Source organism: Thamnophis sirtalis, unplaced genomic scaffold (genome assembly GCF_051295495.1).
Source record: "Thamnophis sirtalis isolate CommonGarterSnake01/CBP01778 unplaced genomic scaffold, rThaSir2_p1.2 scaffold_10, whole genome shotgun sequence".
In the NCBI taxonomy this organism is placed as follows: domain Eukaryota; kingdom Metazoa; phylum Chordata; class Lepidosauria; order Squamata; family Natricidae; genus Thamnophis; species Thamnophis sirtalis.
The window spans coordinates 68,986,889-69,001,847 of NW_028261390.1; the positions used below are offsets into that span (position 1 = coordinate 68,986,889).

The 14,959-nt window shown below is 45.0% G+C and overlaps 1 protein-coding gene across 2 annotated transcripts in view; it reads left to right on the plus strand.

Moving 5' to 3' along the window:
- Positions 1 to 14,959, plus strand: part of TBC1D1 (TBC1 domain family member 1) — a 69,419-nt gene that overhangs the window by 29,077 nt on the left and 25,383 nt on the right. For both annotated transcript variants that reach the window (XM_087724805.1, XM_087724806.1), the window contains exons 3-9: positions 1,449 to 1,538; positions 4,844 to 4,948; positions 6,878 to 7,010; positions 7,664 to 7,755; positions 8,658 to 8,768; positions 12,227 to 12,355; positions 14,379 to 14,465. In XM_087724805.1, coding sequence (XP_087580931.1) covers positions 1,449 to 1,538; positions 4,844 to 4,948; positions 6,878 to 7,010; positions 7,664 to 7,755; positions 8,658 to 8,768; positions 12,227 to 12,355; positions 14,379 to 14,465 — 747 coding nt within the window. The remainder of the gene's footprint in view (positions 1 to 1,448; positions 1,539 to 4,843; positions 4,949 to 6,877; positions 7,011 to 7,663; positions 7,756 to 8,657; positions 8,769 to 12,226; positions 12,356 to 14,378; positions 14,466 to 14,959) is intronic.

Consider the following 14,959-nt stretch of genomic DNA (forward strand, 5'->3'; position numbering starts at 1 on the left):
AGTGTGGAAATGTTGGTGCGTCTTATACACCGAATACAGCCATTTTTGGCCTCCCGAAGCCTCTGCATCCCATTTTTGCAAAAAGTGGGCAAAAAAACGGCCCATTTTTTGCAAAAACGGAAACGTTTTTGCAGTTTTCACAGGGTTAGGGTTAGTTTTTGCCTTCCTCCAGCTCTGCTGAAGCCTGCAGAGTGCTGCTGGGGGCCGGGGAAGAGAGAAGCTTTTTTTTCTTACTTACCTCTTCGAAATCTTGGTGCGTCTTATACACCGGTGCATCTTATAGTCAGAAAAATATGATATGCATTTATTTATTTGTATCCCCTCTTTCTTATTAGTGTTGTAAATAACTGGAGGCAGCAAATATATCCAACGCACCTTCCCCCTCCCATTGGGCTCACAACAGTGGTGGGATTCAGCCAGTTCGCAACTATTCGGGAGAACCGGTTGTTAACTTTCTAAGCAGTTTGGAGAACCGGTTGTTGGAAGAAATCTCCTTTTGTTTCTTTCCACTTTACAGGGCTAATCCTGTAAGGAAGGCAGGAAGGAAACACTCTGGTGTTGTTTCTAGACCAGTGTTTCTCTACCTTGGCAACTTGAAGATGCCTGGACTTCAACTCCCAGAATTCCCCAGCCAGCATTCGCTGACTGGGGAATTCTGGGAGTTGAAGTCCAGACATCTTCAAGTTGCCAAGGTTGAGAAACACTGGTCTAGACTAATTTTTATTGCCCTGCTTACAGAAACTGCTTCTCCGGTTAACCCTTATTACATTGTAACAGCTAAGGCGAAGCGCTCATTGACGTGAGTGACGTTGAGTTGGCCATGCCCACCCAGTCACATGACCACCGAACCACACCTACCCAGCTGGTTATTAGGTCAGAGAACCGGTTGTTAAATTATTTGAATCCCACCACAGGCTCACAACAACCCTATGTGATAAGTTGGGCTGACATAGAGAGGGACTGGTCAAAAATCACACAAAGCGGCACTAGATTTCTGCCTGCAGTACTTTGCCTATGAATAGAGCTACCTAGATCTCAATAAGCTCTTTATCTCTTAAGAGCTGACATCTGTTGTGAGCTACTAAGAAAGAGTGAGTCTGCTTTCTGCCTCTAAAAAAAAACCATGTTTCTCCATTTCTCATCCAGGGAAATATAATATTCTGCCTTTTTAATATTTCTTAAAATATTTCATTCTAGGAGGAGTGGGTGCTAACTTTCTACATAGCATTCCCAAGCATGATCGCGCGGCATTTGTTTAATTGGCTTCATCGATGTTTTGACGTCGGCAAATCTGTGGTTTTTCCCCCCCAATACTGCCTTAAATAAATCCATCTTCCTTGCATCCTGTTTATGCAAAATGCTTCCCACGTACCGACTCAAAAATGCAGAGCACAATAACGGGAATAATATTAGGGCTGCACTATTGACACTGTTTTTATCGTTTTCAGATTGGGCAGTCCGAAGTTTACATCATAAGTCCCGAAACCAAAAAAGTTGTTATTGAGAAAAGCTTTAAAGAAATTTCCTTTTGCTCCCAGGTATTTTAATTTTTTTTTTTTTTCATTCTCTTGTCTCCGATCGATTTCTCTGTCTGCTGGTTTTCATACATCATCATCATTATTATTATAATATTTTATTCATTAAACATGAAACTCAGTCAACTGAATATTTAAAGGTGTGTCACAAATACCATTGACTGGGGCTAATGGTTGATATGGTTTGCTGCCAGCGTCCTAGGTATCAACCAAGGACCTTCTTAAAATATACGATGTTTCGAGCAACACAGTTTTTTGTAGTTCCATGGTGTTATTGCAGGAAGCTGCAATTTGTGGATGTATCTTGTAAAATTCTTGGACATGGTGCCAAGTGCCCCAATGACAATGGGTATCACTCTTACATGCTTCATCCATAGCTGTGTAGTTTCTATTATTATCATTATCATTATTATTTACTTTATTCATTAAACATGAAACTCAGCCAACTGAACATTCAAAAATGCATCACAAATTGACTGGTGCTAATGGTTGATACTGGTTGTTGCCAGCGTCCTAGGTATCAACCAAGGACCTTCTTAAAATATAAGGTGTTCTGAGTATTTATTAATTTATTTATTAATTAGACTTATATACCGCTTCATAGGGCTTTCAGCCCTCTCTAAGCGGTTTACAGAGTCAGCATATTGCCCCCACAGTCTGGGTCCTCATTTCACCCACCTCGGAAGGATGGAAGGCTGAGTCAACCTTGAGCCGGTGAGATTTGAACCGCTGAACTGCAGATAACAATCAGCTGAAGTGGCCTGCAGTGCTGCACCCTAACCACTGCGCCACCTCGGCTCTAGTAGCGCAGTTTTTTGCAGTTCTGCTGGTATTTATTGCAGGAAGCTGCAATTTCTTGATGTGTCTTGTAAAATTCTTGGACATGGTGCCAAGTGCCCCGATGACAATGGGTATCACTGTTACATGCTTCATCCCTAATGGGTAGTTTCAATGGGCATGTCGCGATATTTCATGATTTTTTCTAGTTCTTTTTCTTTGACTCTGGCATCTCCAGGAACAGCGATATCAATAAACTGTATACTTCGTCCCTCTATCATCATCATCATCACCATCATTATGATTGGATTTTTGTTTCCTGTTTAATTAAATGTAATTTAATTAATTACAATCTTATACAGGTAGTCTTCGACTTACGACTGCAATTAAGTCCAAAATTTCTGCCATTAAGAGAGACATTTATTACGTTAAGTTTTCCCACCACCACCCGTTTTACGACATTTCCTGTTGTTAAGTTGTTAAGTGAATCTCTGCAGTTGATATTTTAGTCAGCCGTTTGTTAAGTGAATCTGGTTTCCCCGTTGACTTTGCTGGTCAGAAGGTCACAAAAAGGGGATCACATGACCTTGGGACGGTCATAAGTACGAACCAGTGGGCAAGAATCTGAATTTTGATCAAAGGTCGTAACTGTGAAAAACGGTCATACTGTAAGTCACTATTTTCAGTACTGTTGTAACTTTGAGCAGTCACTAAGTCGAGGAGTGCCTGTTACAATGGAACTGAAAAATGTAACTTACGATCATTTTTCACACTTACGACCGTTGCCACATTCCCATGGTCACATGATCAAAATTCAGACCCTGGGGCCGTGTTTCTCAAACTTGGCAACTTGAAGATGTCCGGACTTCAACTCCCAGAATTCTGGGAGTTGAAGTCCGGACATCTTCAAGTTGCCAAGGTTGAGAAACACTGCCCTGGGGCAACCGTTTCATATTTATGACGGTCACTGTGTCCCTGGGTCACGTGATCCCTTTTTGCGACCTTCTAACGAAAGCAAAATCAACGGGGAAGCCCGATTCACTTAACAACCGTGTTACTGAGGTAATAATTGCAGTGATTCACTTAGCGAGAAAATTCACTTAACAACTGCCTGGCTTAGCTTGAGAAACGTTGGTCTCGATTGGGGTTATAATTTGGTTGTGGTGGCTCAGTGGCTAAGACGTTAAGCTTGTCAATCAGAAAGGTCGGCGGTTTGAATCCCTAGCGCCACGTAACGGAGTGAGCTCCCGTGACTTGTCCCAGCTTCTGCCAACCTAGCAGTATGAAAGCATGTAAAAATGCAAGTAGAAAAATAGGAACCACCTTTGGTGGGAAGGGAACAGCATTCCATGTGTTTTCGGCATTAAGTCATGCTGGCCACATGACCACGGAGACGTCTTCGGACAGCGCTGGCTCTTTGGCTTTGAAACAGAGATGAGCAGCACCCCCTAGAGTCAGGAACGACTAGCACAGATGTGCGAGGGGAACCTTTACCTTTATTTAATTTGGTTTGAAATTTGTTTCAACAATTAACAAATAACGTCCCAATTTTATGAAGCTGTTCCCCCCCCCCCATTGTCAAAAAAAAAAAAAAAATTAGATGCAAATGATGCAATTCCATGGAAATCCCCTAATGCTAAATTGGTTTGGCAGCCAATAATGAAAAAAAAGGAAACTTTAGCATAAATCCCACAATGGTTATTTCTAACGGAAATCTGTCATAAATTAGAAGGAGTTTCTTTATGACCATCTACTTTGTCAGGGAATATTTCTGAGTCATCCCTCAAGGTCAAATTCTGTTTTTGTTTTTTTTAACAAGGTCATAAAATCTAATTTTTCCTACTCCCGGTTCATTTAATGATTAACTTGTATTACAGAAGAAAATATTACACTGTGCATGTTAACCTCTGTGGATAAAACAAGACAGATGCTGTCCTGATTTAGACTTCCTGAGACAGTAAAAAGCACACGCTTAGTCCTCAAAACCCTCTTTTTATTTCAACAGCTGTGAATTAAGTTCATTCACAATGAGTCCCAAATAGTTTGTAAAGAGTCCGACAGAAGTCTGCCAAAGTCTTTCAGGGTAAGGCTGATAAGCACCCACCTTTATCTCCCTTGAAACGCTTCCAAAGGCTTAATTGCCAATTAGCTTTGCAAGGCCACACGGAGCACAGAGTCAAACGGAGTTTCTCAGAGTTTGAACCGACCAAAACGAACAAAGTTGCTTTGCTTCCTGCAAAGGCTCATGTGCCTTTGCGCCTCCTTTATGTCTTATGGGGGGGGGCAATCGTTTCCAAGCCTTACTCCCGAGTTGCCCGTTTTGTCTTAACTGTTCTTACCTTCTGGCAGCTCTGCGTACCCATGCACTGGGAACTGACCAGGGAGAGATTCAACCTAGAAACAAGGAGAAATTTGAACGAGTCAACATTCAGACATTACAAACGAAGTCCTCCCGTTTTCCTGCATACAGTCATAAAGCTGTTTATACCCCTTCCTTTACAAACATTTTGATGCAACGATTGGTTTTGCAGGGGATTCGTCACGTGGATCACTTTGGATTCATCTGCAGAGAGCCTTCCAAAAACAGAGGCTTCCATTTTGTGTGTTACGTATTTCAGTGTGCAGAAGAAGCCCTGGTAAGCACTTGAAAATAGCAATAGCACTGAGACTTATATACCGCTTTATAGCCATCTCTAAAAGAGTTTACAGAGTCAGCATATTGTCCCCAACAATTGTGGTCATACAAACAGGGTCATAATTGGGCTGTAAATTACGTGGGGTCAGAGCTGGCTTGCTGTCAATGTTCCACAGATGCCTTCATTAAATCATGAATCTCAAGCCAAGTTTCAAAAGAAATCCAGTTATTTATCAAGAGCTTCATGTCAGCACATAGCCAACTCTGACCCCATGTAATTTACAGCCCAACTATGACCCTGTTTCCCCCTTCCCCCAGGTTGTGTCATAAATCACATTCTCCAAAGGAGCACTTTCGTGGGCTGTAGAGTGGGCTGTAGAGATCACGCTACTCCGGCTGCTGTGGGTAACCAGGCAGACAGCCTTGAGAAAGCTATGCCTGGAATGTGCTTCTGTTTGTGGCTGCTGTGCTGCTTCGCCAGATTCCCATCCCCCTTGCCTATGGCAACTCGAGAGCAGGCCAGGGATGCTTTGCGAGTTGACATTTGGGTCCTCATTTTACCGACCTCGGAAGGATGGCAGGCTGAGTCAATTTTGAGCCAGTCAGGAGCAAACTACTGGCAGAGGGCAAAATTAGCCTGCAATACTGCATTCTAACCACTGTGCTACCATGCAGGGGTGGGTTGCTCCCGGTGGGCTACTGCCGGTTCGGTGAGCACAAAAATGCTGCGCATGCTCACTTGGCTCACGCACACACCAGATGAGTCCTCCGCACATGTGCACTTGTGCAAAAATAAGTCTGTGCATGCGCAAAATGTTTAAAAAAATTAAATGTGTGCAATTACAATTGTTCTGTGCATGCACAGAACCAAAAATAAAGATGGCAGCCCTGTAGGAGAACCGGTTCGGGGACGTGGCAGGCCGCCAAACAGCTACCAGTTTGGTCGAACTGGGCCGAACCAGCAGGAACTCATCTCTGCTATCATGGCTCAAAAGGCAAAAGGACTAGAACAGCATAAAAGGCCAACTCCGCTCTCCTTCTCTCCCTCTCTCCTCTCTCTCTCTTCCCTTTCTCTCTCTCTCTTCTCTCTCCTCTCTCTCCACTCTCTTTTCTATCTCTCTTTCTCTCTCTCTCCCCTCTCTCTTTCTCTCCTCTCTTCTTTCTCCTCTCTCTCTCTCTTCTCTCTCTTTTATTCCCCCCTCTCCTCTCTCTCTCCTCTCTCTCCTCTCTCCTGTCTCCCCACTCTTCTCTCCTCTCTCTCTCTTCTCTCTCTCTTTCTCTCTCCCTCTCTCCTCTCTCTCTTCACTGTCTCTCTCTCTCTTCTCTCTCCACTCTCTCTTCTATCTCTCTCTTTCTCTCCTCTCTTCTCTCTCTCCTCTCTCTCTTCTCTCCCCTCTCTCTTCTCTCTCTCTCTTCTCTCTCTCTCCTCTCTCTTCACTGTCTCTCTCTCTCTTCTCTCTCTTTTATCTCTCCTCTCTCTCTCCTCTCTCTCCTCTCGCCCCACTCTTCTCTCCTCTTTCTCTTCTCTCTCTCTTTCTCTCTCCCTCTCTCCTCTCTCTCTTCACTGTCTCTCTCTCTCTTCTCTTTCCACTCTATCTCTCTCTTTCTCTCTCTCCTCTCTTCTCTCTCCTCTCTCTTCTCCCTCTCTCTTTCTCTTCTCTCTCCTCTTTCTCTCCTCTCTTCTCTCCTCTCTCTCTCCTCTCTCCCCTCTCTTCTCTCTCTTTTCTCTCTCTCTTTCTCTTCTCTCTCCTCTGTCTCTCTCTCCTTTCTCTCTCCCCCTCATCTGTCATCTATCATCCATCTATCCATCCATCCATTCATCCATCCATCCATCCATCCATCCATCCATCCATCCATTATCTCTGTCCTTTCTATCCTTTCTCTCTCAATCTCTCTCCCTCTCTCTCCCGCCTCCGTCTCTCTCTTTTAGGTGGACGAGATCATGATGACCTTGAAACAGGCCTTCAGTGTGGCGGCCGTCCATCAAAATTTCAAAACTCAGCTGCAGTTCTGCGATGGGTGTCCTATGCAAATTCTTCATAAACTCTGTGAAAAGATAGAAGGTGAGAATTATCCAGGTTTGTCTGTGTGTTTTCTTGGATACCTTTGGGAGTAAGCCGATAGATAGATCAACAGGATTTTTTTAAAAAAAAACTAATTTTTAGGGTGTATATAATTGAATCATGGTATAGATAAGGATGAGTGGGTTCTGGTGGCCTAGAGGTAGAGCTCTTGCCTCACTATCAGGAGTCTGTGAGTTCGATCCCAGGTAGAGGCAGATATTTCTCTCTCTGGGCACAATGAGAATAGATCTGCCAAACAAAACTCCTCATTGGCAACAGGGAATGGCATCTGGCCAGTAAACACTCAGCTCCATTCAGTTGCCCAAGACTCCACCCCGCAAGGGATTACGGGGTCTTTAAAAGAAGAGGTGGTTGTATAGATAAGGAGGTCTTGGGCCAAAACAAACGTAAATCTTAATTGGCTGCTATCATCACGAGACCAAAGAGCAAATTGTTTCATCCATCCACCATTCTACTTTGTGAATTTGGGGTGACCAAATATTCTCCAAAAGGCCTGATCAGGGTCATAATTGGGCTGTAAATTATGTGGGGGTCAGAGTTGGCTTGCTGACAAGGTTCCGCAGACGCCTTAATTAAATATCGAGTCTCGAGCCAAAATGTTGACTTAAAATGTCGATCTGTTTATTTGTTAGGGGTGCATCCTTCTAAAACTAAGTTGGAACTGCAAAAACATTTATCAGCACTGAATAACCAGGAGCAAGCAGCCATCTTTGAGGAAGTTCAGGTAACTGACGGCATATATTTTTCTGGGGAGGAAAAATACATTTTCTAAGTTGTGTTCCTAATTTGTGCCTCTTAGGAGGAGTTGCATTAAAATCAATGGAAATTGCTTGCCCGGGATTAAACAACATTACATCCTGGCCTAGGCTTCACAAAAATCACAAAGCAGACTCCTCGTCCAATGGTGGGTTTCAAATAATTTAATAACTGGCTCTCTGCCCTAATTATTTCTTCCAACAACCAGTTCACCAAACTGCTCAGAAAGTTTACAACTGGCTCTCCTGAAGTGGTGCGAACTGGATGAATCCCTCCACTGTCCTTGTCCCGACAAAACCCCTTTTTATTAAGCTAATGTGAATTCCTCTCCTTCACATCCAGCAAAGTCCCGGCAAACAGTCTTTCAAGGGTGAATTTACAAGCACAGACCTTATCAGCCTTGGAGAGCTGCCAGGCTGATATCTTCCAAACGCAAACACAGTACAAGAAAATACTTGGCAAGGAGTTTCTGAGAGTCACGAACAAATCTTCACACTATTTAAGCAAGCTAATTGTCTCCTGCAAACTCCACTCCCCTTTTGCTCCTCTTTTATCTCCTCTGGGAGGGGCCATTCATCGTCTGCCTGTGGCCTTACTCCCGAGTTGGCCCTTGTTCCTTAAATGTTCCCTTCGTCTGGCAACTCTGCGCATGCGCACGCTGGGAACAGGCTCCAGCTGTTCTTCTGCCTCACTGAGTAAGTGTGAAACCTGGCCACAAGTCCCTTTTTCGGTGCTTTCTCAGTGTAACCTTGAACAGTCACTAAATGAACCGTCGTAAGTCTGGGCCTACCTGTGTTTGCAGCAATTTGGCGATGCAATGAGCTAAAAGGATTAAGCTCTCCTCTTCCCCCCCCCCCCCGTTTTTTGTAGAAAATAAGGCCAAGGAATGAACAGAAGGAGAATGAACTGATCATTTCTATCCTGAGAAACATCTACGAAGAAAAACAGAAGGATCACGTCCACCTCGGGGAAGTGAAACAGGTCTGCAATTTCCTTTTTCCGATATTTGTTTTGAAAGACGGATGGAGGAAATGCTCTTTTCTAACAGCAATCGCGTAGGAGAGCAGGACTGTTTAAAAAAAAAAAACAGGCTGCAACTTTTGGGGAAATAGATGTTTGAAAATTGCTGTACACCAACGATCTTGCTATAGGGCAGGGGGGCAAACTCGGGGGTCGGCTGCTACAGGTTTGTCTGGGTTAGGGAGAACCTGTAGCTAGCGTTATGGCCGGTTCGGAGAACCTCCAAATCCCACCCCTGGCTGGCCCCTCCCACCCCGCCCCTCCTTCATCCTAGGAGTCTGCACACAGCCCGTTTTGGATACGAGGTAAGTTCAGGGCCCGCGTGGAGACTCCAGGAGGGGAAAAAAACGGACCTCCCGGAAGCTTCAGCGGGCCTCCGAAGCCTGGGAGAGTCAGTTTTCACCCTCCCAGTGGCTCGAGGAAAGCCTCCAGAGCCTGGGGAAGGCGAAAATGCCCCCACCCACCCAGTAGTGGGTTGTAGCTGGTACACCCCGGTACGGGTGGACTGGTGCTTGCTGGGAGCACCAGGTACCGTTCCAGTACGGTGCTTCGGAGGGCCCACCCACCCGTCCGCCCTCCTTACCAGTATTTAACGCAACTGGGCCTTTTGTGCATGCACATGCAGCGTACGGCGCCTGCGCGACACTCCACCAAGTAGCTGGAATGTCACAGAGTAGTGGTGCGCATCAGGGGTGGGTTTCTCGCCCCGTTCCAACCGGTTCGGTTGGAACGGGGCCGGCGGCGTCCTCGTGCACGCGCGCAGTGCACGCATGCGTACTAGAGTCTATGCGATGCTCCAGCTGCTCCTGGAGGATTGCGCAGGCGCTGTATGCGTCCTGCGCATGCGTGGAAGTGCAGAACTCGTCAAAACCGGGTAAAGAGCGCGGGCGGGCGGGCCCTTCACCGTTCCCGGAAGTTACTTACTTCACGGTTCGCCGACCAACCAGTTCGCGGGGACCGCCGCGAACCGGTTGAAACCCACCCCTGGTGCGCGTGGTGGTGTGTACCGGTTGCGACAGGATACGGAATCCATCACTGCCCCCACCATGATGCAGGAGGCTGACTAGGCCACACCCACATGGCCACGCCCACCCAGCAACTGGGCAGAGAAGCCGTTGCTGAAATTTTTGAAGCCCACCCCCTGGTCAAAATCGAGGCCCAGGGGTTGGATCTGGCCATCCCATCCCATTCTATTTTAAATTTTGTACGCTGATGATGATGATTGTATAACTGCCAAACAGTTGCCCAGAAAATGACCAACTGGGGACTAATTAAAGTATCTGGAGTATATTCTGACGTCTTCTACATTTTTTTGTTTTGAGAAAATTTTTATTGTTTTAGTTAAACAAAAAAAAAATAAGAAAAAAAACCATCTTTCGTTACATCTTGTTCATCATAAAAAGTTTTTATTTTCCATTTTCATAGCATATAATCACATGTATACTATTACATAGTCAATATCAAGTTATATTATTAAGTACTTACATCAATTCATCTTAACATCAACTACCAAAGGGGGAGAAAAAACCCCAGTTATTGGCTCTTCTGCTCTCCATACACCATATTTATACCTTATCCGACACTTTCTTCCCCTTCTCTCCTCCCCCTTTCTACATTCTGTCTTCCCTCCATCATTTTCTACTCTACTTCCCCTTCCTTTCTCCTTCTCCTCTCTCCCCTTACCACTCCTCCTTATACACCTCATCTCCCCCCTTCACCCTCTCTCCTATCCCTCTCTTCCTATCTTTCTTCTCTCCTCTGCTTCCCACTCTTCTACATCCTGTCTTCCCTCCATCATTTTCTACTCCACTTCCCCTTCCTTTCTTCTTCTCCTCTCTCCCCTTACCACTCCTCCTTATACACCTCATCTTCCCCCTTCACCCTCTCTCCTATCCCTCTCTTCCTATCTTTCTTCTCTCCTCTGCTTCCCACTCTTCTACATCCTGTCTTCCCTCCATCATTTTCTAGTCTACTTCCCCTTCCTTTCTCCTTCTCCTCTCTCCCCTTACCACTCCTCCTTATACACCTCATCTTCCCCTTCACCCTCTCTCCTATCCCTCTCTTCCTATCTTTCTTCTCTCCTCTGCTTCCCACTCTTCTACATCCTGTCTTCCCTCCATCATTTTCTAGTCTACTTCCCCTTCCTTTCTCCTTCTCCTCTCTCCCCTTACCACTCCTCCTTATACACCTCATCTTCCCCCTTCACGCTCTCTCCTGTCCCTCTCTTCCTCTCTTTCTTCTCTCCTCTGCTTCCCACTCTTCCTCTAATTCACTTGGTGTATTTCAGCTTCTGAGCAAACTCCCTTTTGTGTTGATGGTATTTATAATTCCATTTCAATATACATAAAAAAAGAAAAAATAGCAGTATACATGTACAATCATCCAACTAAGTTACATCTTGTTGAAAGCGTATCGATTGGTTACAAATATATTCCGTGCGTTTCTTCCAGTCCTTACATATACTTCATTCAAATTATGTTGAACATTTTAAGTCAAGAAAGAAAAGTTATGTATTTTACTATCCCTGAAACCATAATTCTCATTTGGTTACCATTTTTTAAACATGTTTTTACCTAGAATCATTTATGTTAGAAGACACAACCACCTACTGGCGTTCATTTGCAATTTCAATAGATCTCCAATACCATTACACCTTTATGACATGTTCTAAAATTAATTCGGTTAAGATAGATAGCTAAGTACCCCCCCCCCCCGGTAACACATCTGTATGTATCATTAAATATTGTCCATTAACATTTCATTGTTATTATTGTAGTTAACTAAAGGTTATTTACTGATTATCTCACCTCTCCTCTCCAGGCCCACACAATATTATAACTTTATAACCGTCTTTAAACAATGATTTCTTAATAAGATTTATAGGACTTTTCCGTCAATCCCAAATTAGGGAGAGAGCCGAGGTGGCTCAGTGGTTAAATGCAGCACTGCAGGCTACTTCAGCTGACTGCAGTTCTGCAGTTCGGCTGTTCAAATCTCACCGGCTCAGGGTTGACTCAGCCTTCCATCCTTCCGAGGTGGGTAAAATGAGGACCCGGATTGTTGTTGGGGGCGATATGCTGACTCTGTAAGCCGCTTAGAGAGGGCTGAAAGCCCTATGAAGCGGTATATAAGTCTAACTGCTATTGCTACTGCTAAATTAGTTAATTACGTGCTAAGAAAATAAACATTCGACATCTAAGAAAATCTAAGAGATATTAACATTTCTACTTGACAATCACCCAGAATGTATATTAGCATTTTTATGGGCCTGGAGAAGTCTTCTACATTTTTGAGTAGTTTTTCTATTACAAAAATGTCTCCTGGGAGTGAACACTTTTGTTATTACTTTTTTGAAGTGGTTCCCGTTGATTTATCTTTCTTTTCTTTTTTCAAATGCATTTGTTATCTTAACCTCCTAGACCGGGCAGTCCTCTGCAGAAGCCGTGGGAAACGAATTGCCCAACAGCACAACTCGATTCAAGCTGGACGTGCTGACGAGCAAAGCGAAGAGGTCGCTGACGGAATCCTTGGAAAATATTTTATCCCGCGTAAGTCTCTCGACTTACTGTTGCTGCGTTGGGGGTTGAACTTTCCAAGTCATGAAAGATGTATTTTTGCACTAAAAACAAACAACTATATTTAAAACCAAACCACTAAACACACACCTGGGTGTTCTGACCCCCCTCGTCCCACACCAACACACACTCCGAGCCAAAGATAAGTTACGGCATTTAATTAACAGACAGACAGGTCCTTGGCAGCAAACCGGCACAGACAAGCTTGGGCACCAATCCAGCACAGATAAGCCGTGGCAGCAATCCAGCCTGCCAAGCTCACAATCATGTTCTCCGACATTAGTTCCTGTGTTGACTTCTGCAAAAGGGGCATGTGCACAAGCAGTCCTTTTTATAGTCTGGAGGAGCCTAATGACCACCAGATGAGTGCAATTACCTCCTGTAATTGCGTAATTGTTCCTTACACCTATTAGCTCTCCGGTGCCGGGCATCTAGGAACAACTCCCTTGGCTCCTCCCCATTGCTGATGTCCGGATCACACTCCCTTGTCTCCTCCCCACTGGTCCAAGGCTCAGGCGCCTCCTGGTGGCCAACCAGCCTCTCTGCGCCCTGCTCGGAGTCAGAACCCTGTCCAGGGTCCTCCACATCCTCCAAAGTTGACTCATAGGGCCCCTTGCTGTCGGAGTCTGGTGGCAGCTCCAACGGCTCCTGCTGGGCCACAACACCTGGGTATGTATTTAAAACGATGGAAACCATGAAGAACATTATTTACGAGTATCCATCGGCGAATGCACAGCCCACTCTTTTAATGGGAATTTAGACAAATTGTTCTTGACCTAGGCTTCCCAAAAGCACAAAGCCAACTCCTCGTCCCTATAAAACCCCTTTTATTTAGTTTATAAAGGGAATTCCTCTCCAGCAAAGTCCCGGCCAACAGTCTTTCAAGAGATTTCACAACTACAGACCTTTATCGGGCTTGGAGAGCTGCCAGGCCGATATCTTCTAAACGCCATGCTGTAGCAGCAATTACTTGGCAAGAAGTCAGGAAGAGATCTTCACCCGAATGAATTGAACTCATGGTCTCTTGCAAACTCCTCTCCTCTTTCGCTCCTCTTTATTCCCTATGGGAGGGGCCATTCACCGTCCACCTGTGGCTTTACTCCGGAGTTGTTCCTTAGCTGTTCCCTTCTCCTGGCAGCTCTGCGCATGCGCACACTGGGAACAGGCTCCAGCTGTTCTTCTGCTCCACTGATCTCCGACTCCGAAGGCAGCTGATAACTGTCTGGCCGCCCTGGCCCCCTCTCTGCCTCCGACGCAGAGCCCTCCTCAGAGCCTTCCCCAGACTCCAGGACTGGCCCATGTTCCTCCCCAACCTCCTCACTGTCTGAGTGTGCCACTTGTTTCGCTGGCTGCTGGCGGGCCGCAATACAAATATTTGGTTATTTTCAATATTTCAGACTGATTAATCAAGTGCCAAGAGGGGTGGGGAGATGGAAGTAGGGTACAGCTAGTCCTTACAAAAGTTCATTTAGTGACCATTCAAAGTTAACAACGGCCATGAAAAAAAGCGACTTAGGATTGTTTTTCACACCGTCACAGCATCTTCATGTTCAGGTGATGATCCTATTTATGTCCGTTGTTCTGTCCCGAAGTCGTGTGATCCCGTTTTGCAACCTTCTGATGAGCAAATCCATGGGGAAGCCAGATTCGCTTAACAACCGGTTTAGTACCTTGTCAACTGCAGTGATTCACTTAACAACCATGGTCAAGAAAGCTAGTGAAATGGGGCAAAACTCACTAAACAGCTGTCTTTCTTCGCAGTGGAAGTTTTGGACCCCGTTGTGGTCATAAGACGAGGACTACCTATGCGCCTATTCTTAGCTGCTCCCCAAAACTAAACTTAATAACGATCACACCACAGCTAGAATCATTAAATTTAACCATTTATACATTCCAAGGAATGCCTTTTATATGAATTTTCATGCTTCTTTATATACGTACTGTATATCTTTATATATTTTAAATGCATATAATAACACGAGGGTTTTCTTGGCAGGGAAATAAAAGTAAGAGCCTGCAGGAAGCTTCTGGAAGCATCGATTTGGATAGCTCCTTATCCAGCACGCTCAGTACTATAAGTAAAGTAAGTGAATTGTACGTTGCAAAAACCAACACAAGCAATGGAATAGTTCGGTTCCACCACAAAACCGCGCTCGACTAAACCGCGTCGCTGACGTCATCAACAGGGCGACAACAGCACGGAGACAGAAGCACGCTGTAAACCCTAAACCTAACATTAAACCCTAAAACTAACCCCCCTAAACCTAGTCCTAATCCTAAACCTAAACCTAACCCTTAACCTAAACCTAACCCTTAACCTAACCCTAAACCTAATCCTAACCCTTAACCTAATCCTAAACCTAACCCTAACCCTAAACCTAACCCTAAAGCTAACCCTAAACCTAACCCTTACCTTAAGTTGAATCGGCTTGCTTTCAAAGCGCTATTTAAAGCGCCCTTCTTTCTCCGCGCTGGCTGTTGTCGCCCTGTTGATGACGTCAGCGACGCGGTTTAATCGGGCGCGGCTTAGTCGAGCGCAGTATTGACGGGTCACGGAATAGTTCACCTTAACAGTTT